The sequence below is a fragment of the Dasypus novemcinctus genome, chromosome 12 (assembly GCF_030445035.2).
Source record: "Dasypus novemcinctus isolate mDasNov1 chromosome 12, mDasNov1.1.hap2, whole genome shotgun sequence".
Lineage (NCBI taxonomy): Eukaryota > Metazoa > Chordata > Mammalia > Cingulata > Dasypodidae > Dasypus > Dasypus novemcinctus.
The window spans coordinates 21,042,188-21,068,745 of NC_080684.1; the positions used below are offsets into that span (position 1 = coordinate 21,042,188).

Genomic DNA, 26,558 nt, shown 5'->3' on the forward strand with positions numbered 1-26,558 from the left:
CCAGCTCCTCCTCCCGCAGCCCTTCCTCCACCTTGTCCCCACCTCCTGGAGGGAGGGGGCCGGGGGAACCTTCCCGCCCTCTGAGAGGTCAAAGATTGTGACCGTCTGTTAGCCCTTCTATTCCATTACGGTTGGGTCGCATAAGGGCAGGCATTGAAGATTACCTACTTTGTGCCAAGCGCTGTCTCTAACCCTCCAAGCCACCCTGAAAGGTAAGGAACTGGGAACTCAATTTGCCTAGGGTCATCTAGCCAGTGGGGACTGAGATGGGATTCAGACCCAGGACTGCGGGAGTCCAGTGTTTGCTCTCTGCCTCCCTAAGGCAGGGTCTCCTCACACCACGCCGTGTCACCGCAGCACCCCTCTCGCACCTCCACTCCTTCAGCTTGAACTTCTGGAGTTCCTAAACTCCCAAGGAGGCAGGGAGTTGCCCTGTCCTTTGGAAATCAACTGAAAAGGACAAAGGGCCATTTTCCTCCAAGAAGGTGATAAATTCCTGCTCTTTTCCTTGACATTACCATTTCCTTCTCCTTTCATCAACAAACTTCTCAAAAGAACAGTATAGGGCAGTGAGGGGGAATGGGTGTAGCTCAGTGGTTGAGTACCCGCTTCTCAAGTATGAGGCCCCATCCCAATCCCTGGTACCTCCTAAAAATAAATAAAGTATGAATAACCCTTTTGAAAATTGTTTCATGTGATCCTACCCGTCCCCTAAACTCTCACTGCCCACTCTGGCCTTGGCATCTGGATTCTGCTCCCCCCAAAGTCACCAAATTCATGAGTCATTTCATGGTCCTAATCCTCTTTAGCTTCTCTCTGGTATTCAATGCTTTCAGCTCTGACCACCCTCCCAAGCTCTAGACACAAATGCCTACTGGGTTTTTCCACCTGGATGTTCTGGCCAGAAAGACAAGCAAAAGCAATGGAAGACGCCTTGGACTTCCAGGAAGGCTCCTGAAGGGAGTTAACTGAGGTGTGTCATTACATCCCTCCCCCTACCGCCCCTCCCAATTTCCCTTCCTCTCTTCTTTTTGCTCCCTGGAATGTGGATGAGATGATGTATGTTCTAGCAGCCATATTAGACCATGAGGTGACCATAACAATGGAAGTTGTGTGCTAGATGGTGAAGCAAAAAGACAGAAGTCTAAGTCCCTGATAACTGTAAAGTCACCATACAGCCCTGGATTGCCTACCACCAGACACCTTTTAACTGCAGTGGAAATACATTTTCTATCTTGTTAAAAAAAAAAAAAAAAAGGTAATAAGCCCCTTCATCCCCAGTTTCTCCCTACTTTACCCCATTCTGAACATTGCTATCTGTACAGCTTTGGTCAGATCACCTGACTACAAAAAACTCCACATTGCCTGCTGAATAAAATCCAGATTCCTCACACACCAACTGAGAGATTCCATCACCCGGCTGTCTTCCCAAACTTGACTTTTATTCCTTTAAACTGAAAGTCTCTTAGAGACAGCAGCAACCTTGCCTTTCTCGTTTCTGGATCTCATGCCAGGTGTGGTGCCTGATGCACAGTGGATGCTTGATAAATGTTAATGGAACTGAACCAAACTCCCTTCCTGCTCGTGTCCTGTGATCTGGAATCAGCTGAACCTGCATTCTGTTTCCATCTGTCCAGCTCTTTCCAGGCCAATTTCGAATACCACCTCCTCTGTGAAGTCCAGATTCTCTTAGCTAGAAGTGACTTCTATTTTTTTTAACTTGAAGGCCTATTCTCGGGGACATTTATTATATTCTTTCTTGTGTTGCAGTTATTTGTGTCACCTCACTCCTCCCTCCTCATCTCCCACGTCTGCTCACTGACAGCAAAGACGAGGTTATGTTCATGTATGAGCCGCCTAAAGACCAGCTGCACAATGCCCTCATATAACAGATCCAGACAAACCTATTTCACTTTGAACAAAGCATTATACTATGAAAAACTGTGAAATCAGTAAAAAGGTAGGTCGAAGTACACTAGAATGGAAATTTCTTCCCCTTAAATGAAAAGAGCAAGAAGCCCAATAGATATTTGAGCCCATTTATATTTCAATCTCTCTCCAAGTGTGTGCAGACATATTTTTAGAATTAGAAGGATGCACACCTAATAGCCGTATGTTTATGTATTGAGTCTTTTACAATATAAATTACTTAGGATTGGGGATTGAATCATGCTCCCCCCCCAAAAAAAAAGACATGTTCAAGACCTAACCCCTGGTACTGTGGGTGTGCACCCATCTGTAAAGAGGACCTTTGAAGATGTTATTAGCTAAGGCATAGACAAACTGAACGAGGTGGGCCTTAATCCAGTATGGCCGAAGTCCTTATAAGCAAAAGAAATTGAACACAGAAGTGGAAACCGGAGGAGGAACACAAGGAGACAGGTCACCATGTGATGGAGGACTGCAGGAAAGCCACCACCAGAATGCTGGACCTGGGAGAAGGCATGGCCTGGTGATAGGATTTTCGCCTTCTAGCCTCCAAAACTGAGATAATAAATTCCCGTTTAAGTCAGTCAGTGTGTGGTAGTTGTCAGAGCATCTACAGCAAAACTAAGACAGTTTTTGTTACAATAATTTTTAAATTATTAAATGAATGACCAAGAAGCAGTAACACGAGGAGTACATGCGGGAGGTGTTGGGTGAGTGGTACTAACGGAGTTAAGGGAGCCAGCGGGGAGGGGAGCAGTCAGGGAGGAGAAAGTGGTTAGAGAAGTCACGGGAAGTTTTGTGGAGAAGGTAAAGTTAAAACTACATCCTGAAGGAAAGGTGGGGTTTTTAAACAAGTGAGAAAAGGGGTAAAGGCAGAAGGTGGATTATTTGAGAGAAATGAGAGGAGCACTTTGGCAAAAGCAAAGGGTCTGGCTAGAAGAGGGGAGAGAGAGGTAGTTGGAGAGGAAAGTAAAGGCTGGTTGCAGACAGACTTGAATGTCAGACTGAAGCAGTGGAGATCCAGTGAAAGTTCCTGAGCCAAGGCAGTGACAGTGCATCCTGTCACGAAGGAGGAAGATTACTGCTTTCCAGGTCTGAGACTTTTTTGTTGTTGTTGCGTCATCTTGTGTCAGCTCTCCCGTGTGTGCGGCACCATTCCTGGGCAGGCTGCACTTTCTTTCGCGCTGGGTGGCTCTCCTTACGGGTGTACTCCTTGCGCGTGGGGCTCCCCTACGCGGGGGACACCCCTGTGTGGCACGGCACTCCTTGCACGCATCAGCACTGCGCATGGGCCAGCTCCACACGGGTCAAGGAGGCCCGGGGTTTGAACCGCGGACCTCCCATGTGGCAGACGGACGCCCTAACCACTGGGCCAAGTCCACTTCCCAAGGTCTGAGACTGTTATCTGGGAAACTAAATGGGAAGGGGCTATGGGGGAGTGGGGTGGAGTGAGAGAGGGTGTTAGTGGGAAAGAAGAGAACTATCTGAACCCTCTCCACTGGCAGAAGGCAGCGCAAGCCTACCTCCACCGAGGAGGGACCAGGGAGAAAGGAGCTCTCCCCTTGGGCCAAGTTAGGGAGAACAGGAAGGATAGAGGGAGATGAGATGGTTTCTGAAAAAAGTAGGGACACTGGTACAACCTGACTGGAAGCACCACTTAATCAAAGGACCACTCATAGAAGAGGTGTCTCGGTGTGGAGGAGAAACCTCACCACAGTGCCCTGCTTCCAAGACCCGGGGGGCACCCACCATGCCCCGCATCGTTAGACAGTGATACTTTTCACCCATTTGTCCATCAAGGTTGAGTGTCTAATATGTGGCAGATAGTGAGCAGGGCTCTGCTTTAGTTGTTTTTAAGATGTTTATTTTTAACAGGTTAATAAAAAGCCCGCAGTCAGCACGTGCAAATCTGGGAGCAAAATTTGAGGCCATATTGTCAAGGGCATGTATGCCCTAGCTGGTAAGATGCTCCCTTTTACGTGTGGTTATGTACTCCATCCAAGAAGGCACAGTTACCTCCCTCCCCCACTCTCCTCTATGACTGGTCAAGCCATAGAAGAATCACCCCCATCAACGCAAGATCTGACACAGGTAAAAAGAGATTCCCCATCTCCCAGCTATAATGCAGAGCCAAGGAGCACCCCTCTTTACTATATTCGGAAGCCAGAAAGAGGCTAGCATCCAAAAACCCTGTTCAGAGCTCAGGCTAAGCCCCTCTGCCCTTATATGGCCTGCGCTCTGGTGGCTCTCACCGATGCTGTGGAATAGAGGGACAGGGTGGGGGAGCTGGAGGCAGGGAGAGGGCACGCCATACAGACAAGCTCATTATCAGACCTCCGTCTTGGCCTTGACTGACTGACCAGACCTACTCAGAGACAGCTTTCCATGTGCTTGCTTTGCACAGGGTGGTAGAAGGAAGGGTGCCTTGGTAGAAAACAAGGCATAGGTCAGCTCTAGGCAGAACCAGGGTTCTGGCTTGAGTGTCCCCTCTCCTCCACCAGGCTCAGCTCAAGAAGCCAGGTTTGCTCCTAAAACAGAACCCGTATACTCTTCTACAGCTCATGGCTAAGGTGACACACACCAGCAGATGCCTTCGAGTCTTGAGGGGTAAACAGTCTCGACCCAAGTTCCTCACCCCCAGGCCTCCAACTAAGGAGGCCCTCGGTGACTTTGCTCTTTTTACCACACTCAAGGCTCAGTCCTGGCCCTCTCTCCTTCCCTCAGGAACTCACGGTCTTCCTTACCCATACTAGCAACCACAGCCAGGAAACCAAATCAGAATGAACCTACAGAGGAAGCAGGCATCTGGATCCCTCAGCCGTGACCAGCATGATGCTCCCTCTCCAGCTGCTGGGCTAGGGAGAGCACTGGCTCTGGCCCTCCTCCGTCCACACCACTCCACACTGGAAGAGAGGCTGCTCTTAGCATCGGGCCTGCCCACCCAGACACCCCACTCCCCGCACTGGGCAGCAGCACGGGCAGCAGAAACGCCCTCCAGGGTTACTCCCCAACCCTCACTCCCCACAGGGATATCTCAAAGGATTTCGGCGCACTCCAGAAACAGATCCCCAGGCCCTTCCCTGAGCAGAGTACCTTAGCCTATTCTAAAAACAGCCTGGACACACTGAGGTTACTAAATCAATACCAGTCAAGACATTTCTGCTCTGACCCATGGAAACATCCGACCTGGAAGTGGTACAGTCAATCACCAGAGCCTTCAGAACTTACGCCTTTGTGTGAAAACATATCAGACTCTTTTACATACTCACCCACACTCATTCTGCCATTGCCCCATACTCTGAAATGAAGACGGCTGTGCCCTCTATCCTACATGGGCCAATCTAAGACCTTCTGCTGGCTTTCTCCAGCTTCATTTTGGAAGCTCCCTTGCCAAGGATATTCTGAAGTGGACACTGGGCCCGGGTCCTCTACCAAACCAGGACTCTTAGGCCCCATGAGCTAGGGGTTAAGCATTTCCTTCACAGTCCTCTCTCCCCCTCCCGCAGTGTCCCCCCAAAAGAGATGGACGGCTTTAGCAACTGCCACAAGAGGGCTCCCTCCACTTCTTTCCTGGCATCCTAATCAAGGACTGAGGGATGGAAGGGAACACAGCTCATCCTCTCAAGTTGTTCAGGGGTTAAAAGACTCCATGGCCTGCCATTCAGCTGAAATCCCCTACATTATCATCTTACGAGAGACTGTATACCTGGAAGGTAGCTATTTAATAATTTACAAATAAAGCACTTGGGAAAGGTGCTCCAAACTTAGCAGCGATCTCTGTCACCAAGCAGGGTTCTGAGGAGACCAGAAGGGTTAAGTAGGTAATGCTCAGGGAGCTATGCTCCAGCAACAGTGATCCTTGATCCTTAAATAATTGGGGAGGAGTGGAAAGAAAACTGGCAGAGGCGGCAGCAGGGAGGTAATGAATACAAATGATTTACTTGACACTGGTATCAGAGGCTCTCAAACTTCTTATATGCTTAAACCCTCCCTCTTTCCCACTACAGCAAGGTGGGACACCTCAGTCCTCAAAGCTTATGAAAAGTACAAAGAGGGGGATCCACCCGGCCCACCTCAGCCACCCAAGAGTGGCGCCACCCCTTTCTTTGCCTGGAGCCGACAACAGCAGCAGGAGAGGAATAGAGTAGTGAGTGGTAGTGGGATGGGAGCACAGAGGCTTGATGCAAAATGTGTTTCCCCAAAGATGTGTGTGGAATCCCTGGATGAGGCTTGGCATCCTGACGATGGTGAACCACAGACCCGACCCAGAACTGCTGCAGGGCCATCAGTCATGAGGATCAAGTTCATTACACTGCCCAGACCTTACCCTTCATGCGCACTCACTGCTCAAGTCCAGAAATGGGTGGGTGAGGGAGACTCCAGTCTATGGATCAGCTGGGGTCATATCAGTGAGAGACCCTGCTGCAATTGGAAGCACCTGAGCACAGCACGGGCACCCCAAGTTCAGGATCCTCCGGTCCCTGAAGTCCCTGAAGTCTAGCAACAGGTGATAAGTATGGCTAATTCGGGGTTAAACCCTTCAGAACCAGAAGAGCAAAGTTACAAAGCCCTGACACTCTGGAGCCCAATTCATTCAGGCTCCTGCCTGGAGTATGACGGGACAAGGAAAGCCGGAGAGATGGGCCGCAGTGTCTCCACAGCCTCCGGCTCCCTCAGCCAAGTGTGCCCTTGACCCCTCTGCTGGAGACGGGGTGGTCTGCAGTGGGGATCAGGAACAGAACTGCCCTCACCATCAGGCCACTGGACCACAGCTTCTGCACATCAAGGAGAAAGTCCTGCTCCAAAGCTGCATAAAACAAGTTTAATTTCCAACCAGGGTCACAGTCATTGCGTATCCCACATTTTGAGCAAGGATAGAGGAGTTATTAAACATATACAATCTACATTCCAGAGAAGGAAAGAAGAAAAGAAAAACCAGTTCAGAACTGCAGTTACCATTATAATATCACAAACAAACTTGGGGGGGGGGAGGGGATCCCCAGGGAGAAGGGAGATTGGAACAAGGGAAAGAAAATTAAAACCACCAGAAAGGAGAGAGTGGGCAGAAATGGAATGAAATGCCCAATCCCAAAAGAGCTCTGAGGTGAACGGGAATGTAAAAAGGCCCACCCCGGCCTGGGGGACCGCCCTGCCTAACACCCAGCAGCCAGGGATACTCCCAAAGTCGCTCACTGTCCCCTGCTGGGCAGACCTAGAGCGGTGCCAAGGCCAACCTCCCAGACTGCTTCCTCACACCCTCAGCCCCAAACTGGTCCCTGGAGCCCCTCAAAAACAAAGGTGGGCTGGGGGTTGAGCCTGAAATGAGGAAAACCTATTTTGAATGGCTTCTCACTAGGGAGGGTGAGAGAGGGAGTGAGGCAGGAGAGAAAGCCAAGTTCTCGCCAATCACAAAGAGCGGGGAATCACAAGTAGTAAAGTGGCAGGGAAAAGAGACAAATGGCAACATCAGTGAATGAGCTGAGAAGGCAGAGGAAAAGGTTCAGGGAAATAAAGGCAACAAGGGCAGGATAAAGAAAATCAGAGCAAACAGACAGAGGCAAAGGAAAAGAGTGTGGAGGGAGCATCTGCGGGGTCAGGGGAATGAATGCATTTTAAAATGAAGTAAAGCCTCCAGCTCCACCCCCAGTCCACCACCCCCGCCGCCAAACACACAAACACACACACATACACACACACACACACAAAGGCCTAGAGAGCAGATACCTGTACACACCCACTGCATCTTGGGTAAGTAACATATCACTAAGTAACTGGCACTGAAGGAGAAGATACCCCTGGAACCTCTTTCACAGTTCAGTCTGGGGTGGGGTGAGTGGGGAGTACTGATCTGCCTTTTGTAGTCAAAGGTGGCAGGAAGCCTGGCCCCATGGGGGGGCCCTCTAGGAAGGGGTCCCTTGGCCGCACTGGGCGCTGACCTGAGGATGAGGGTTGTGGACGGCCATCTTGGAGCTCAGGGCGCAGCCAGCACACACACGAGCCCACAGAGCAGCCACGGCTTCACAGAAACCGCACAAGGCAGGCCCAGGCCAGGACCACAGGCACAAGCGCCCCCTTTAGGCAGAGAAACGCAGTAGCAGCAGCTTCTGAACGACGACGTCGTATGGGGGAAGGGTCCTGCAGAGCCCTGTATCCCCCCAACACCAACCACCAGGGCAGTGAGGGTTCTGGCTTCACTCCAACCCCCAGAGCCATTTATGGGAAGTGGGCGAGGAGGTTAGGGGAAAGCTGTTGGGATGAAGGATGGTCCGAGGGCCTGGAAAAAGGACAGAAAATCTCCATCCTTTAGCACATCCTAGACTAGAAGAGAGAGTTGAGGAATGAGGGGTTCATGTAGAAATCTGCTATGGCACCCTCCCCCTCCAGCTCCCCATTATTCCTCTCAGCCAGCCCTGGTCAGGCCAGCAAGTCTACTACGGTGAGAAAACTTCTGACAAAGCACAGATGAACCACCCGGCCCCCAAGATCAGAAGAGAAGGGTGAGGGTGGAGCAGTTAGGAAGGCAGGAGGGGACCGATCCAGACCGCACCTTCCCCTAATAAGAAAAAAAACGAAGACGGAAAACCTGAGGCCCTCCCCCCAGTGCCCTGAATCCCACACACAAACCACAGCCTTGCTACCCCCACGTCCCCATCAAGCTCCTGAGGAAGAGATCTATGCAGCTGAACACTCCAGGCTGGCAAGAGTGAGTGGGTTCCTCTCTCCTTCCTGCTAACAAGGCAAGGCAGAATGGCATCTCCTTGGGAACAGTCCTCTAGAGATGAATGCCGCCACCACCACCCCACCCCACACGGGAGGGAGAGGGGTACAAGGAGTTGGTGGTAGAGAATCCATCATCTGTCCTATCATTCAGGAAAAACTACCTGCAGAGAGGAAAGGAACCAGCCCAAGACTGGGGCAGCCCAGCCCGACTACAACCCTGCTACCTTCCTCCCTCTAGCTCACCGGCCCAGGAGGGGGCAGGGGATGGGGGAGAGTGGGAAGTGTGCCGGCTCCAAGCCCTGAGTCGTCCTCCGCCCCTCCGCCCTTCTCCCTGGCCCCCACATATATATCTCTCTATACATGTATATACACGCGCACACATGCACGCACACACAGAGGCCCGTGCAATTTCCACATAGAACAGGGAGAGGGTGGTGAACGAAGGGAAGACAGGGAGTAGGAGAGGGGCTTGTGGGGACAGGGAAGGGACTCAGATGCCAAGAGCACAGCAACCAGAGCCAAAGGAAGCAAACAGAATACCCCACCCCACCCCCTGAACCCTAGGGGCTGAGAAAGGGGGGCCACCCCATGAAACCATAACAATCTTGTTTTGTTTTGTTTTTTTGTTTAAATCCAGTAAATTGGAATGATTCATCATCAGGACAGCAATTGGGGGACTGGACTGGTCATGTCAGAGGACAGGGGAGGCAGGGCTCTTGCAGGGCATGCGGACACGATACCCAGGGCCCTGGCCGCACTTGCAAAGGGAAGGAAAGTGTAGGGCTGGGGCAGGGAGACAGTGGGTGTGCGGGGGGTGGGTGGGGCAGCCGGAAAGGGCTGCCTGGCTCTCATTTCTTGTTTTTGAGCTGATTGGCCAGCCAGTCCAGGCCTTCGTACAGCCCGTCACCGCTGGTGGCACAGGTAGCCTGAATGTACCAGTTGCGGTGACGCAGGGAATGCAGGCCCAGCTTGTCCGTGATCTCGGCTGCATTCATTGCATTAGGCAGATCCTGGAGCACAAGGGAGACACACAAAAAGGAACTTTGGGGTCTTCGGAAGACATCTGGGGTACCCATCCACCGAAGAGACCGACACCAGTACCCTCCTCTCCTCCTCCTCCATTTTAGAAAACCCAGAACAAGAGCCCAAGGAGCTGCTTTGGATTTAGTTATCCTAGAACACCAGATCCCAGGTCTTAGAAGTCATTCCACTGAGGAGAAAGAAACCAGAATGGAGGTGGGAAGCAAGTGGGGAGGTGATTCGGATGGGCAAAGAATTAGGCCTGTCAGACCCTAGGAGTAAGGGCGATTTCACTAAAACAGACAAGGGTTTTTGGTTTTTTTTGTGTTTTTTTTTTTTTGAGGAGGGGAGGTTGGTTTGCGTTTTGGGGTAAGCAAAGGAATAAAGAGATTATTAAGAAAACAAGAAAACTAGAAAAGCACACAATCTGAGACAGATTGTGGGTGTGCTGCAGGGTTGAGTTGTGCCTGAAAGGGGGTTTTAAGGTCTATCAAACAGTGGTATGTATCTCACCAATCCACAAGGACTGAAATGTTACCGAATAAAGCTGGGCTAGGAGACAAGAAGGACATAAAGAAGCCAACTGCTAATATTTCCCAAACTTCCAGAACTGAGAGCACGTACAATGAACCCAAAGCCCCATGATTTTCACAGCTGGGTTGCCCTCTCCCAAATTCAGAGGTGGGGAGAAGTCTCACCTGTTTGTTTGCAAAGACAAGGAGCACAGCATCCCGGAGCTCATCTTCCGCCAACATCCTCATCAGCTCCTCCCGAGCCTCATTTACTCGCTCCCGATCGTTGCTGTCGACCACAAAAATCAAGCCTAGGGAGGGAGAGAATGGGCAGCAACAAAGATGACAGATGACCCCACCACCACCACTAACAGATAACACCATCCTTGTATCTTCCACGTATTTGCTCCCTTTCCTCCTCCTTTTCCCCCCAGGAGCTGTAGCAGGGCAAGGAAGATAGCCACGTTCACTGCTCACACACAACCAACCCATGCCCATCCCTGGGTGGCTGATATACCATACCTTGGGTGTTCTGGAAGTAATGTCTCCAGAGGGGCCGAATCTTGTCCTGGCCACCCACATCCCAAACTGTGAAGCTGATGTTCTTGTACTCCACTGTCTCCACATTAAACCCTTTGAATAAAGCAGGAGTTGGTCACTTGGCCTGAAACACAAGGCCTGCAAACAATGCCCAGTGGCTGGGTTTCTCTCCCCCCACCCCACCCCCAGACTTGGCCAAGACCCCAGCAATGGAAAGAAAACTGAAGGTTTCCCCAGCCCTGGTATTCCTTGACCTGGTAGCCTGGAGGCCAAAAAGAAATGGAAGACTATGAGAAAGGCTCTCCAGGGGGTGCACGACCACCTGGGTCACCTGAACCACCCTTCCCCACCCACTCCCTCAGCCTTTCACTCTCCCAAAGAAATGATTCAGCTCCACTCCTGCACCTTGGCCATCAGAGTCTGCCTCAGCTAAGGAGGAAGGCCTGAGAGGCACATGAAAAGAGAGGAGGAGTTACAGTCCTGGAGCCCAAATGCAGAGCCAGGTGATGATCTGGAGACCCGATCTACATGGCAAATGTTCTCCTTCCCATAGGCAGGACTTAACCAGGATCAGGGCCACCGAAGAGCTAAACTAAGCAATTCCAGGCCTCTGGCAGGAACATCAAAGTCCTTCACCTGCTTTCCAAACATCAGAGAGAATAAACCAACTCTAATGCCTGAGGGCAACAGTTGAGTGCCAGGTGGCGGAAGTTCCCGCATTAGGGAGGGCCAGGGTAGGTGGGCAAACAGCAGCCCCAGCACCTGCTAGTGAGCTAAATAACCATCCTTCCCTGCACACCCCAGATCGCATGGACTTGTCCGGGGAGAAGAGGCCAGATGGGGGATCTGGGAAGAGGCCCCCTGTTCTGCCTCAGCCACTGGCATGAAAGCCAGTACCCAAGCTGTGCCCTTACCAATGGTGGGGATGGTGGTGACGATCTCCCCTAGTTTCAGCTTATACAGGATGGTGGTCTTTCCTGCAGCATCTAGGCCCACCATTAGGATGCGCATCTCCTTCTTGCCAATCAGGCTCTTCAGAAGATTTCCAAATATGTTCCCCATGATCACAGCAGCTGCTTTCTGAGGACAGTGGGGCCCAAGTGGGGGCAGTGGCTGTCGAGTTTTGGCCCAGCCCCTGGTATAGAAGACTCTGATCCTAGGCAAGGGAAATACAAACTTGTTACCACCAGGTGCTCGTCAGGACTTCAGGTACACAGGTTTGCCAAAATCATGACTGGAGTTCACTCATGACAAACTGAGAGCCCACAGGGACTCAGGACTATCGAGTCCCATGCAGACACATGCTAGCCTTCGGGAACATAGATAAAGCAGTGAATACTCAGGATCCCTGCTCTGCCACTAATTTAACTGGTGACTTTGGGCAAGTTACTTCACTTTCCCATCTCTGCACTTGAAAAAAAGGATTGGACTAGAAGATTCCTGAAGTCCCTTCACAGTTTTGACATTCTGTACTATACCCCGAGGCACTGTGGGAACATCATTAATGCCCCTCCCTCCCCCAGCTCTAACCTAAGACTTCTGGAAAGGGTGGGAAAGGAGGGAGTGGAATGAGGCGTGGCTCTCTGTGAATCCCAACAAGGTTCAGGCTTGCCAGGTTCCCAAGGTTTGTGCTCTCTGTTCTACTCAAGAGAATCTGCTTCTTCTCTTTCTATACACCAAAAAGAACTAGGAAAGCAGCAAGCCTGAGAGAGACTGATGCCTTCTACTCTGTAAAATGCCAGCTGCTACAGCTGTACCCTGTTCCTTCGACAGTGCACTGAGAGTCCCCGCTACCCCCCACTCCTTGGCTGGGTAAATCCTAGGCTTCTCTGTGGCCCATCCAAGGAGAGCTGCTCCACAGAGTCACCTGCCACGAGGCATGCACCCCATTCCCTACTTCCTTCCCTAACCCCATTCAATCTATTCTCCACAGAGCAGCCAGAGTGGTTTTAAAATCAAAATCAGATCATATTTCTACTCTGTTAGAAACTTCCCTATGGCTTCCTATCTTCCTTTCTGTAAAATCCAAACCTCATGCCATGTCCAAAAGGTCCTGCCTGATCCGCACTCTCCCTTCTCTTTTCAGCCCATCTCCTACCACTCTCTCCCTTCTGCTTATTCCATTACAAATGCCCCAACACTTGCCAGCCTCAAAGCCCTTGTACTTGCTATTCCCTCTGCCTGGAAAGCTCCTTGCCCAGGTAACCATGACGAATTACTCCCTCGATTCCTTCAAGTGTCTGTTCCAATGTCACTTTATCAAAGAGGCCTTCCAAAACCACCTGTAACACACATGCGTCATAGAATTTATCACCAACACATCACATATTTGTTTCTTGTATTATCTTACTCCTCCTCCTCCATCAGCTCCCTCTATATTTTGCTCACTGCTGTGGACCCCAGTAGTTGAATAAATGAACTAATAACTCCTAGCGTGTCTACTGACCCCACCTGCAGCCCACTCAGACTGGACTTAGTCACAGAAGGCACTTAACAAATATCCAATGAAAGAATGAAGGGGAGCAGTAAGAAACCACTGTGAAGGCACAAAATGCCTACCTGCTCCCCCAATCAGAATACAGATTCACTCATTCATTCTCTCTCTTCCTACCCCCTTCTCTACAGCAGAGAGCAGCCACAGAAATGCCTCTCTGAAACAACAATGAAATGGGAGGTCAGACTCACCCGTGCCAGCCAGCCCTCTATGCCCGCAGGAGGCATGCGTCAGCGGGCAGCTTATTCAGCAGTCACCATATGCCAGCTGCTGGCACTCTCCATGATTCTGGGAACCAGAGACACACACACACCCCAAACCCAGCAGGAGGAGGAACAGGTCAAGACAGGGTGCACCCAAACCCAAGAATGTGAAAGGTGGATGGGGAAGAATCCTATTTACAAGCTAAAGCATGGGGGTTTGGTGGGAGTTTGGTTGTTTTTTCCAAAAACTTCTTCAGGTTTTTTTTTTTCCTGCTCTTCCCAGTAAGCAGTAAATTCCAGACCCGTGCAAAGGAGCCAGATCAACAGGCCCTGGAGACTAAAGTACTACTTTGTCCAAAAAACAGAAACAATGAGCACTTACGGAGTGTTTCATCTTCAAAGGGCTCCCCAGACATCCACTAATGAGCCAGGCGTGGTGCTCCGGGTAGGTACCCTCAGATTAGCCCTGCCTCTGACCCAGAGGGCACACACCCCTGGGAGAGGGCCTGGCTCAACTGCAAGCTCAATCTCAGCCAAGCCACCCACTAGGTATCTTCCCTGTTCTTCCTGCTTCAACCCACCCAGGCAGACAGACTCCCAAGGATCCCTGAGGCAGGAGGGGACAGCTCAGCAATAAGACTAGATCCCATCAACCTTGGCGACCTGGGTAGACTGCTGGTTCTGCTACCATCACCTCCAGAAACTGAGACCTTCCCAGGCCCTCCTGCTCTTTACCCTGGCTCCTGCTCAGGTGGGCTTTCCTTCAGCTCCAGATGACACTGTGCTTTAAAGGTGTGGTAACAAGTTTTGGCCCAGATTCTGAACTAAATCTATACCACACATTTATCTTGCTGTCCTTCAGAGTTGGAAGTACTGTTGATTAAATGATTACCAACCGTGAGCTGAGCAGTGGCCGAAAAGGATGTAAGAGGCCAACATCCCTTGTCCCAAAACATATGTACACTAACCTTTTGGGTTGTTCTTTGCTAACCTACCATGCCAAAGTCTTGGTTCAAAAACTGATCCCATGTTACACCTATTCTATTTCCTGGCATACCAAATCAAGGCTCCTGAAGTATCTGAATCACTCATGTGGCACTTAGTACCTTGTAGAGTTAGTTTTTTCGTCGTTTATAAATCTGAACATTTAATATCTACCAAATTAAGACTGTGTATCCCCCCTCTCCAGGCAAAGATTATGCCTTTTTTATTTTATTTTATTTTAGGTACTATGGCCAGGGATTGAATCTGGGAACTCGTATGTGGGAAGACAGCGCTCAACTACTGAGCCACATCCGCTCCCTATGCTTTTTCTTTTAAAGAAACAGACCCTTGTATCTATGATCAAGTGATTTTTTAAAATTGCTTTTTTAATGATACACAGATCATAAAAAATATTACATTAAAAAATAGAAGCAGTTCCCATATACCCCACACCCCACCCCACCCACATCAACAACCTCTTTCATCATTGTGACACATTCATTACATTTGGTGAATACATTTTGGAGCACTGCTACACTGCATGGATTATGGTTTACATTGTAGTTTATACTCTTCCCCAGCCCATTCAGTGGGTTATGGCAGGATATGTAATTTCCAGCATCTGTCCCTGCAATAATACATAGGACAACTCCAAGTCCCAAAAAGGTCCCCACATCACATCTCTTCTTCCCTCTCCCTGCCCTCAGCAACTACCATGGCCACTGTCTCCACATCAATGATACAATTATTTTGAATCTGTCCTTACTCCTAGTGCCAAGCCCACTGTAGGAGTTCAATCAAGCACACTGGCTGATTAAGCCTCGTTTCAGGATGTACTTACAGCATTTCTTCTGCCCTAACTGTACTCAGTACCTCTATGTAAAACATAGATGGCTGATTTTGGCCTTCTCCATACATACCTGACACCACAACTGGTTTAGGTATACCATAAAAGGAATAGAAGGGAAGCGGACTTGGCCCAATGGATAGGGCGTCCGCCGACCACATGCGAGGTCCATGGTTCAAACCCCGGGCCTCCTTGACCCGTGTGCAGCTGGTTCATGAGCGGTGCTGATGCGAGCAAGGAGTGCCCTGACACGCAGGGGTGTCCCCCGCGTAGGGGAGCCCCACGTGCAAGGAGTGCACCCGTAAGGAGAGCCGCCCAGTGCGAAAGAAAGTGCCGCCTACCCAAGAATGGCGCTGCACACACAGAAAGCTGACACAACGAGATTACACAACAAAAAGAAATGGTTCCCCGTGCCGCTGATAAGGATAGAAGCGGTCACAGAAGAACACACAGAGAATAGACACAGAGAGCAGACAACGGGGTGGGGGGTGGGAATTAAAAAAAAAAAAAAAATGAATAGAAGACCAAAACTGGTGGGAATTTTCTCTTACCATTTAACATGCAGTGAGTCTGATGGATGCCTGATGAAATAGCCTGAGTAGCTACCATGTGCCCATGGGGCAGCCCAGGGCCTAGAAATTAATGGACATTATGACTCTCCTTTAAGTGTAATCAAGAGCTTAACTCAGCATGAGCTTTCCGAAGAGGATGCTGGCTTTCTCTGTCTCTGCTTATCACCAGACAGCATGCTCTCCCGCTACTAGGATGGTGCCAGCTTTTTCGGCTTTGTGCCATGGTCACAAATCTTTGGCTATATAGCTATTTCTCACCATAATGAATTCCTAGAGAAAGCCCTGAAAAACAGTATGGAATGAAACAAACAAACAAAAGCACACAACTACACACACCCTGGCCTGTATCCCTATGTACTGTACTGTATCATCTATAGTTATTCTCTTTCACCACAGATGGCACCCCCGTGTAGATGGGGCAAAATGCCACAGTTCCAGGGGCTGATGGAAACCAGGAATTAGCAGTTAAAACTGAAGATGAGTGGCTCAAGCAAAAAAATGAAATATAGTAATATGTCTAGTAACAAAGAGGATATCTCCACAATCTGTTTTATGGGCAGAGACTTTGTTATCAGAGGTAAAACTAGCAATTGGAGCTCTAAAAATGAACTTCCCCTGTGGAACAGTCCTGCTTCTGTGGACCAGTCCTCCTCCTCCTGCCTCTGGGAGAGGCAGGCTGTAGCTCTAACTGGCTCCTTAGCCACCTTGGCTTGTGTGTGCTGCAGGAACACGCCTGCCTACCTCCCCAGGTAGTCACTCATGAGTCATGCTCAGTCTGCCACACACACTCCCCAACCTGATCTCTGCGAATGACCCAGGTACAGGTCTGTCCTGAGACATCCAAGGCGACTCCAGGGCTGACACCATCTCCTCCACCTGTACCTGCACAGGTGCTGGGGAAGGAAGACCAGAGCTTCCCAAGTCTCCCAAACCCTCTGCAGCCAGGTGGGGTGTACGCTAAAAGAAGCGTTGCTCCCTATGCATCTTCAAATTGAGATAACTGATAGAGATGCTATTTTTAGCACAGCTAAATGAGCAGACCAATAAAAATTAAGGAAACAAAAGCAGGGTCTGCCTGTTTTTACAGTTTTCTTAGTACAGCTGGCTTATGACCTCTGTAAACTTTCCAAGTGTTTTGTCTCAAGAGCCTGAAACAGCACATAAGAACTGCTAGATTAGTATTTCAATGACTTCTATTGGATTCAAGTATTTCCCAAAGCCAAGAAACAGCTTCTGATGTCAGCTTCCATCCATTCATCAAACATTAACTGAGTGTACTGAACTAAGGATATAGAGAGGAAAACAGTTTCTGCCTTCATGAAACTCAGTCTATTGGAGAGAAAGACTATTAAGCAGAGGATCATAAAACAATGTAAAGATGAGGGGGGTGGGGAAGGGAAGTAAAGGAAAATGCCGAGATCAGCCTGAGCTGACTCCTGAAGAAGGAAGAGGAAGTAATCAGGCAATAATTAGGAGGGAATAGCATATGCAAAGGCATAGAAACCTGACTGACAGCACATTTTATTAGCCAAAACCAGGTGCAACTGGGAGATAGTTTATTTGGACCCAGCATGGTGAGTAAAAGGAAGGGAAGAGGGATGAGGCTGCAGGGATACGCAGGGGCTAGATCAGAAGGGCCTCAAAGGCCCCGTTGAGTAACATGATCAGGTAGGTCCTTTCGGAAAAGACCATTCTGGCAGCAGTAAAGGGAATAAATTAGAAGGGGGAAAGCCTGGAGGCAGAGAGACCTCGTGGGAGGTGCAGTAACACAAATGAGAAATCTGGAAGCAACAGAAAGGAGAGGATGGATTTGAAACATCAAAATGGCAGAATCCACAGCATTTAATGACTGATTGAATGCAGGATGGAAGAGAAGTGTCGGAGATGACCTGGTGCCGGGACTAGGCAACAGGGGTGACATTTCCCCAGGCAGGAATAGAAGAGGAACAGGTCAAGGGGGGGAAGATGTTTGTTTTTAGATAAAACCGTGATTTTGAGGTGCTAAGGCATGGACCTCAGGAGTCTGGGCTGGGTCCTGGGAGTCATCTGTGCAAATGGTCACTGAAGCCATAAAAGGAACAAGATGGTCCATGTGGCAGCAACTACTGGCTACCTGTCCAACAGCCATTGTTTTTTCTTCTAATTGAGTCCCCACTGTGCTAGGATACTAGGGAGGGGGGAAGGAAGATACTGAGGTGGGGGAGTTGGTTATGAGATGTGCTTCAGGACAGATGGCCCCTCCCCGGTCCTAGGGAATGAAAATGGCTCCGCCTAAGGAATAGGGCATTCCATTTCCCTTGCCAAAGACTGAGTCAGGAATGGGCATGTACTAATTCTTGTCAATAAGATGTGGGGAAAGTCTTCTGGGAGCATCTGGAAAAGTTTTCCTCAATCTTAAAAAAGGGACATATGGTAATGTTCTCTCTGTCCAGATTTTGGATGTTGATGTGTAAGGATGAGATGCTCAGAACTGCTGGAATAATCTTGAGACCACGGGACAGGCCAGAGAATACTAGGATGTCAGAGCAGAAAAAATAGAAAAAAACGCGGGTCCTTAATGACACTTTCAAACTGGTGGATTGAAAAAAAGAAGTGCTATTCCAAGACTTCTTCTATGTGACTAATCCCTTCTTTATTTTTCCTGTCTGTGCCCATTGGCTGTGTGATTTTCTGTATTTATTTCTCTTTTTGTCTTCTCTTCTCATCCTTCTCCTCTAGGATTCACCTAGATTTGATCCTGGGGACCTCTGATGTGGAGAGAGGTTCCCTGCCAATTGCGCCACCTCAGTCCCTGTTCTCTGCTGCGCTTCACCTTGACTCTCCCCTTCGTCCCTCTTTTGTTGCATCATCATCTTGCTGGGTGACTCACTTGAACACGCACTGGCTCACCATGCAATCACCCATGCGGGCAGTCTGCTCACCACGCGGGCACTTGGCTCGCCACAGGGGCACTCGCGTGGACACTCGGTTCACCACATGGGCACTGGCTCACCATGCAGGCATGCTTTCTCTTCTTCTTTTTCACCAGGAGGCCCTAGGGATTGAACCCAGGTCCTCCCCTATGGTAGGCAGAGGCCTTATCACTTGAGCCACATCCAGTTTCCCTAATCAGCTTCTTATTTGAGCCACAGGTATATTTCCTTTTTTGCAACAGAAACCCTAACTGATAAAATCTAGAGAGAGTATGTACAGTAGTAGAATGTGAGGAAAAGCCCAAAAGCAGAATCCTGGGGCACATTTAAAGTAGTTGTCAGAAAAGGAAGCCAGGAAGGAGACTAAGAGCCACCAGAGAGGTAGAAGAGGAGTCAAGAGAGCAAGACCATCATAGACACCAACGAAGAAAGAACATAAAAAAAGAAAAGTCAATTTAATTTTTTTTAAAGTTCACTTTAAGATTGAATTTAGCTACGAGGAGATCAGTGATGACCTTTGTATAAAATAGAACATGTCTAACTAAAATTAGGCTCCATTTAACTCAGTTAGTGGTGTTTAGGTCCTGGGTTCAATCCCTGGTATCTACTGCTCCAATGTCCACATCTATAGCCTTAGATATCCAGAAATCAGTGCTTGCCCAATTATGAAATCACTGAATTCCATCAATAGTTGCCCTAAAGCCCTAAACCTTTGCCCTCATCCTAGTCCCCACTGTGCAGGTCAGGAAGCAGCTGACAGTGAACAAATTACATAGGAAGTCCTGAGACGGAGAAGGGCAACCGTTACAGAGCAGCTATGGATGCAGATGACCAGGAAACAGCCCACCTTGGGGAAGAAGAGCTGTCTGTCCTCCCTCAGCAGCTCAAACAACTTCCATTCTAGGACCTACCACAGTATGTTTTATTTACATGTTAGTCTGTTTCGCTCTCCAGAGCAAGAGCTTCCCAAACGATGAGCCGCTAATGTCTTACAGGCCAGCTGGAGACACTGATGCCTTCAGCCACGGGATGGCTGGGCTGGGTTTGGGGTAGCTACAGTCCTTGAGCCGGTCACCTCAAGTTTCAATCAGCTATGTCTACATCACTATCACCATTTTCTGAGTATGCCGTGATGGGAAAAAGAATGGGAAGTACTTCACTAGACTATGAGCCTCTTGCCAGCAGGGACCATGCCTTATTCATGTTTCATGCCTCCAGCATCCAGCATCATGACTGACCTGAAGCTAGCAACTGACTTTTTTTTTTTCTTAAAAGGAGATACCCCCCCAGCGTGGGACACGACACCCGGGGATGAGCCTCCCTGGCACCGAGGGATCACTACCACATACCAGCTGAAGAAGCAACTAGAAAATGACCTTGAATCAAAGATTCAATGCGGAACAGCAGAATATACCTGTCTACATATAATAACATGACTTCGGGAAGCGGTTTGACCTAATGTAAGGGGGAAATGGAAAGGAGAAATGAGATTATAAGGCTGTGAGTCTCTAAAAAAGAATCTGGAGGTTGTCAGAAGGAATACCCCTATGTACAACTGAACAGAGTCTAAGAGACAGATAAGGTAGATACAACCCCAGGTATTGGTTCTTTTGAGGGATAAAGAGACCCACGGGTTCTATGGTCATGGCAGAAGGGGTTCACTGCCATGACAGATGGCCCTTCTTTGGAGCTGGTGTTTCTGCGTGATGGAAATGGACTCAGAGGGGATCTCTTTTCACAAGACTTGCATGCTACTTTATTGGAATTGTAGTTGGTGCTGGGTTTAAGATATATGTAGGGGATTTGAATCTCTGGACTGATAATATGACACCCAGGCCCAGAGCCTCAACAGACTTCAGCTCCTACACTTTGACTTATTGGACTTACTCCACTCAGCTAACATGGAGTTGAAGAAGGTCAACCACCACAACATGGAGCCTAGAGTGTCTACAACTAGAAGCGGGAAGAGTGCATCCAGTACCCATGTGCAATCTAAGCCCTCACTTGACATAGGTGTGCAATGGACACAACCAATCCAATGTCCACAGAGAAAATGTGGAATGGGTGTGGGAACGGTAGCCATGGGGGCTGCTGGGTGTGGGGAACGGGAGGAAGAGATGAGATGTGGAGGCATTTTCGGGACGTGGAGTTGTCCTGGATAGTGCTTCACGGACAATTACGGGACACTGTAGATCCCCCCAGGGCCCACTGGATGGAACGTGAGAGAGTCTGGGCTATGATGTGGACCATTGACTATGGGGTGCAGTGATGCTCAGAGATGAACTTACCAGGTGCAATGGATGTATCACGATGATGGGAGAGAGTGTTGCTGTGGGGGGAGTGGGGGGCGGGGGCGGTGGGGTTGAATGGGACCTCATATATATTTTTTAATGTAATTAAAAATAATAATAATAAATAAATATTAAAAAAAAAAAAAAAAAAAAAAAAGGAGATACCAGGGATTGAACCCAGGACCTCGTACATGGGAAGTAGGCATTCAGCCACTAAGCTGCAACCACTCCCCATAACTAACATTCTTATTGTTAAATGGGATGGTTCTACTGATGTTGGCAAAACATTTGTGAGGAAGACAATATTCTATAGTTTTCTTATACCTGACAAACTAGGGAACGAGTTCCATGTTCTCCGAGCCCCTAAAGCTCCTTGGATGGGATTGAGAGGCAGCTGGAGGAAGGACCATCTACTTTTATCCATTTTATGTACTGGACTTGAAGATTTTACTTAAGGGGAGCACCTGCTTCCCATATACAAGGTCCTAGGTTCAATCCCCAGCACCTCCTAAAAACAAAAACAAAAACAAAAAAACAACTCTCATTGCTGAGATGTGGCTCAGTGGTTGAGCACCTGCTTCCCATGTACAAGGGCCTAGGTTCAATCCCTGGTACCTTCTACCCCCCACCCTCCCAAAAAAAGATTTTATTTAAGGAAAGGTTTGACTGCTTTTAAAAAAAAGGGGGGGAGGGGGACAGGGGGGTGGAAACAGGACAAAAACCACTGCACCAGAGAGCAAATGCTCTACTGCAGCCTAAATTCATGTTTATGTTTAAATGTTCATGCTTGACACTCTCGTGTATAAGCTAATAAAGGAAGGGTTGTAACGGGCTCTTACCAGTAAAGGAGTGATAAATGGTACCCCAAAACCTGCCACATCCAGTTATCTCACCTTTCTTTAGGAATATGGTGAAAATTTGGATCCCTGTAATCTCAAGACATTTTCTTTCTGGTGCATATGGTGTGGCAGCCTTTGCAGAAGTCTCTAACAAGCTCTAACACATCTGCCAAATCCCTACCTCGATCATTTCTTGCCCAGACTACAAACCAAAGCCTTCAGACATTTGTGGGACTCTTTCCAAATGCTCCCCCAGTCTTTTCTTTATTGAAAAGTACTGCCAGCACTCCACCGATAGTCACGACAGATCCTGGCAAAAGCACATGATTCAGAGAATAACACAGCTATCACAATCTCTGGTCCTTAATACAGTACATTCTGAAACAGATACTCAAAGGTAGACATTTAAAATAGATACGACTAAATGAAAAAGAGAGGCCTAGAAAATGGAGGATCCTGAAATACCGGTTAAGACTTAAAGTAAGGGGCTCCAGGAATCTATATCCCTGACCTAAGTCAATCAGGGTGCTCTTTTATGGAAGGGTCGAGCTGTACCTCAGCACTGTTGGCTCTTCTAACGTGAGCACTATTCTTGGCCCTCACATCCTCACCCGACACCCAAGTTGACGGTTCAGGGCCCCTGCCTTGCTCTATCTACACCTCCCACTCAGGCAGCAGGAGCTGCCTCTGTGAGCTGATGCTGAAAAAAGATTTCATTGCTCATAAGCCTACGACCAGCACACAAAGTCATGGCAACAATCATCCCTCCACACAGGCACCTTAGGCAGCAAGTTGTTCTTTTGTAAACCTCTCCTTTACAGCAGTCCTGAGTGTTCATATTATTATTACTGTTATGATGATGATGATTAATAGCAGTTAACTTTTTTTTCCTCTCCACTTTCCCCACCACCCCAGTTGTGTGTTCTGTGTCCATTTGCTGCGTGTCCTTTGTCCGCTTCTGTTGTTGTCAGCGGCCCAGGAATCTGTGTTTCTTTTTGTTGTGTCATCTTGTTGTATCAGCTCTCCGTGTGTGCGGCACCATTCCTAGGCAATACTGAACTTTCTTTCGCACTGGGCAGCTCTCCTTATGGGTGCACTCCTTGCGCGTGGGACTCCCCTATGCAGGGACACCCTGTGTGGCAGGGCACTCCTTGTGTGCATCAGCACTGCGCATGGGCCAGCTCCACACGGGTCAAGGAGGCCCGGGGTTTGAACTGCAGACCTCCCATGTGGTAGGCGGACGCCCTATCCATTGGGCCAAGTCCCCCACCTCAGCAGTTAACTTTTTTTTTGGTGCTTACTATATGCTTGTACAATACTTAAATGCTTTACACGTCATTTAATTCTCATGACAACCCTATGAGATTGGTAGTATCATTAACCACTTTATACATGAGGAAAATGAAGCTAAGAGAGGACAAGTAATTTCACCAAAAATATGCAACTAGTAATTAGCAGACGCAGAATTTGAACCCAATTTTGTCTGATTCCAAAGCCCACATTTTATACCACCACACCATTCTGCCACTAAATTAATCTGCAACAAAAATGATGAGGAGAGCCGCACATAGTGACATGCTTTGTGTCTTGGGCCTCTTAGCTTCTATTTTTAAAGGTATTTGGGAAAGCAAAGTCCACCACTTCCCTCAGTTCCATGTTCAGGCTTAGCAAATCTGGTTTTAAAGAAGTTTCTTCCTTCTAACCAATAAATCCCGCCCACTGTCCTGTGAGCCCATTTCCTCTTATTCTGAGTCCCGTGGAAAAGACAGTGGCACAGATGAACACACACCACAATATGATCCTTTGTGTGCTTAAGATTGCATTTCCACTCTTTCCAGCCTGCTATCTGCTTTCCTTTATATTTGCATTCAGTATAATTACAGTGGTAGCTACCATTCACTGACACCAATTCTGTGCCAGGCACCAAATACACACACTGGCCCCTCCTCCATGATCTCCAGTTTACAGGCGACACAGTAAGGGATTTAAAGTCTAATATAGAGACCACTTAGAACACAATGGGGAGGCAAAAGATCTGGAATTTCAGATAAATATTGATTCTGCATTCCAGTAGTATTTTTCTTTTTGGCTCTTAGGGCCCATTATCCATGCCTGTGTTGTGCCTCTCAGGAAGGTGGAGAGATCAAGACTTAATTCAAGTCCAAGAGTCTTTATATCCTTGCTTGGCTATCTCTAGACCTCTCCCTGAGGTCCAAGCCATCTCTTTCCCTTTCCTTTATAATCAGAAAGCTTGTTGAGTTCTATCCACTCATACCCGGTATTCATTGATGCATTCAGCATGAGTGCCTGGATGCATATACACAGTGGGAGACAAGAGATGAGATCCAATTTCCCACTTAATAAGCTTCTCATCTCTTTGGAAAAGCAAGACATACACTTATAAAATTTTTTGACCATGCAAGGTGGAACGCTGGAAGGCAGGAGGCATCTGAATACGTGATACCTGGGGAAATTTCCTGGCCAAAATCAAGACCAGTGATTCATTCTGTGAAAAACTGAACCTCAAGGGATCAGCTTCGTTCTTAGAATGACCTTTTACAGACACAGTATTCAACCAACCTCAGGTCGAATGTGCAAGACCACTCCATTGCCCCATGCCATACTTGGTAAGTGGACACAACAGGTCCAACAACAGTCCCAAGAGAATGACAGCAAAGACTGTCACTGTCTGCCTGACTGGGGACAAGGAAGAAGGTATGCAGAGACTAGATTCTGTCTGGTTACACTGACCCAAGAAATCAGACTCCGGAAGCAGATCTCCTCCCAATAAAACTTTCATGCCATATACCAGGGGTGACCCAATCCAACAGCAGCAGAGACAGGCTTTAAGTTACACTTCTCCCTTGTCCAGATGACCTCACTATTTCTTCTCACTTTTGACCACATACCACACTCCTCCACCTCCACCACCACAGCACTCCTCTTGGCCTGGCGAGATGGAGAAGAGCAAACGGGTAGTAATACCACCAGAAAGAAGGAAACTACTCAAAAACAGGAGCTACCACTTTACTAATCAAGTGGCCCGCTTTAATGGGGAACTCCACCTCATCCTCCTTCCATCAAACGGCTGATGTCTGCAATGGCTCCATTTTCTGTTCTGGGAATCCTGGTACTGGTACTCCATAAAGAAAGAAAGCGGATTGGAAGACAAACTCGGGGCCAGCGAAGGCCGCTCCCTCCTCCTGTGAGACCGCCCCCGCTTCGCCTGGGGGAGGAAGGCCCCACCTCTCTTCTCCAAACCAGATTAGATCCCCCTCCCCCTTCTCTAGCCTTCTCTCCTCCTGCTCCCCACCTGCTGCCCTCTGCCTCACCTGCGGTTTCCAAGACCTGAAAGCACTGCCTCCTCCAAAATAGTGGTCCTGAGTGCCCCACTGGCCAGGCTTGCCGACTAGCCCCCACACCCCCTACACACCTCTGCCCCTCGATGGGGAGGGTCACCACAGCAAGGTTTCTCTCCGGTCTCCAATTGCTACCGGGTGGGGGAGGAAGAGGGTAAGAGAAAGCTGCATTCCCTAGCCTTTAACAGAAAAAAAAGATACAAAAGAGCGACCGCCGCCCCCGCATCACCTCTCTCTGGATGGTTTTCCATCCCCCCCAACCCCAACCACCTCCCGCAGGCGAGGAGAACCTAACTGCATCCCAGGTGGCCCCCTTAGGCGAGGCGGAGGACAAATCCGCGCGTGCCCCCCACCCCCACCCCGGCTCCGCGTCCTTCAAACGCGGGGGCCAGGCATGAGGTTGGCCCAGCACCCCCTCCCCCAAGCCCTCGAGTGGGAAGGGCACATCGCCCCAGGCCAGGCAGGGAGGTGGGGCAGGGGGTCCTGCGCCCTCGGGCCCCGGCCCGAGCCTCTTCTCTACCGGGGCCCGCCTTCCCTCCCCAGCCTCTCACCTGTTCCTGCTCCCGCCTCCGCCGCCTCCGCCTCCGCCGATTCCGCCCGGCTCTCACTCCTCGCTCTCCGGCTCCCCCGGCCGACTTCGGCGCGGCTGCTCCCCTGGCCCCGCTCCCCGGCTCCCTCCCTCCTTCCCACTACCTAGCACCGGAAGCCGCGGCGGCTCCTGGAGCGGTGCGGCTCACCCCCACCCCCAGCCCGGGATACTTCCCACCTTCCCGATCGCGCGAGAGCTGCGCGGCGGCGAGCGGCAGTTCTCGCGATATCCATCACCATGGCAGCGGCTGCAGCAGAGGCAACCCGGCGCTGGCGCTGCAGCCGGGGCGGGGGTTGGTGTGGGGGCTGGAGGCTGCTGGCGGTGGAAGCGAGAGCTGGGGAATGGGGATGAGGCAGTGGGGACTGAGGTGAGAATGCCACGCTCGGGGCCGTGCCTGGAGTTTGAAGACTGGGACTCCACACCTGGCCGCGCTGGAGACCCAAGGTGGGCTGCGGAGTCAGGAGCCGGGTGCGGGTGCGAGTCCTTGCTGTGGCCCGCTTTGCGCCGCCACACCTCGTCTTTATTTCATGACTAGGGCCAGCCGTATCCCCCCTGAGAACTCTCACTGCCCCCAGCGTGACTGTTCACTACTCCTAAGACTAGGTTACTCTGGGGTCTTTCCCATTGGAAAGAGGAGAGACAGTGATGAATTGAAGAGATGGAGGAAACAACTGGACTCTGGGCCAGTTAGGAAGTTGGAACAGGAAGGACAAGGTTGGTTGAAGCCTCCTATTCAGAGGTGGGGTT

The 26,558-nt window shown here is 49.5% G+C and overlaps 1 protein-coding gene and 1 long non-coding RNA gene across 2 annotated transcripts; one reads left to right on the forward strand and one right to left on the reverse strand.

The window, feature by feature from the left end:
- Positions 1-75: 75 nt before the first annotated feature.
- Positions 76-5,616, forward strand: LOC139440142 (uncharacterized). The gene is made up of 3 exons (XR_011650229.1): positions 76-212; positions 837-973; positions 1,771-5,616. It is a non-coding gene; the product is annotated as an uncharacterized lncRNA (long non-coding RNA).
- Positions 5,617-6,732: 1,116 nt separating this feature from the next.
- Positions 6,733-26,104, reverse strand: ARF3 (ARF GTPase 3). Its single transcript, XM_004446938.5, has 5 exons — positions 25,774-26,104; positions 11,636-11,877; positions 10,704-10,814; positions 10,368-10,492; positions 6,733-9,659 (listed from the first exon to the last, which is right to left on the reverse strand). The coding sequence occupies exons 2-5, from the start codon at positions 11,781-11,783 to the stop codon at positions 9,498-9,500; spliced, it is 546 nt and encodes a 181-aa protein (XP_004446995.1). The 5' UTR covers positions 11,784-11,877; positions 25,774-26,104; the 3' UTR covers positions 6,733-9,497.
- Between the last annotated feature and the right edge of the window lie 454 nt (positions 26,105-26,558).

Excerpts from the sequence above, each read along its gene's own strand:
- ARF3 (XM_004446938.5), bottom strand. The coding sequence starts at position 11,783 with ATGGGGAACATATTTGGAAATCTTCTGAAGAGCCTGATTGGCAAGAAG. Across the intron at positions 10,815-11,635 it reads CACCACCATCCCCACCATTG|GGTTTAATGTGGAGACAGTG; the intron begins GTAAGGGCACAG and ends CTTTATTCAAAG. Across the intron at positions 9,660-10,367 it reads TTGTCTTTGCAAACAAACAG|GATCTGCCTAATGCAATGAA; the intron begins GTGAGACTTCTC and ends CTTGTGCTCCAG.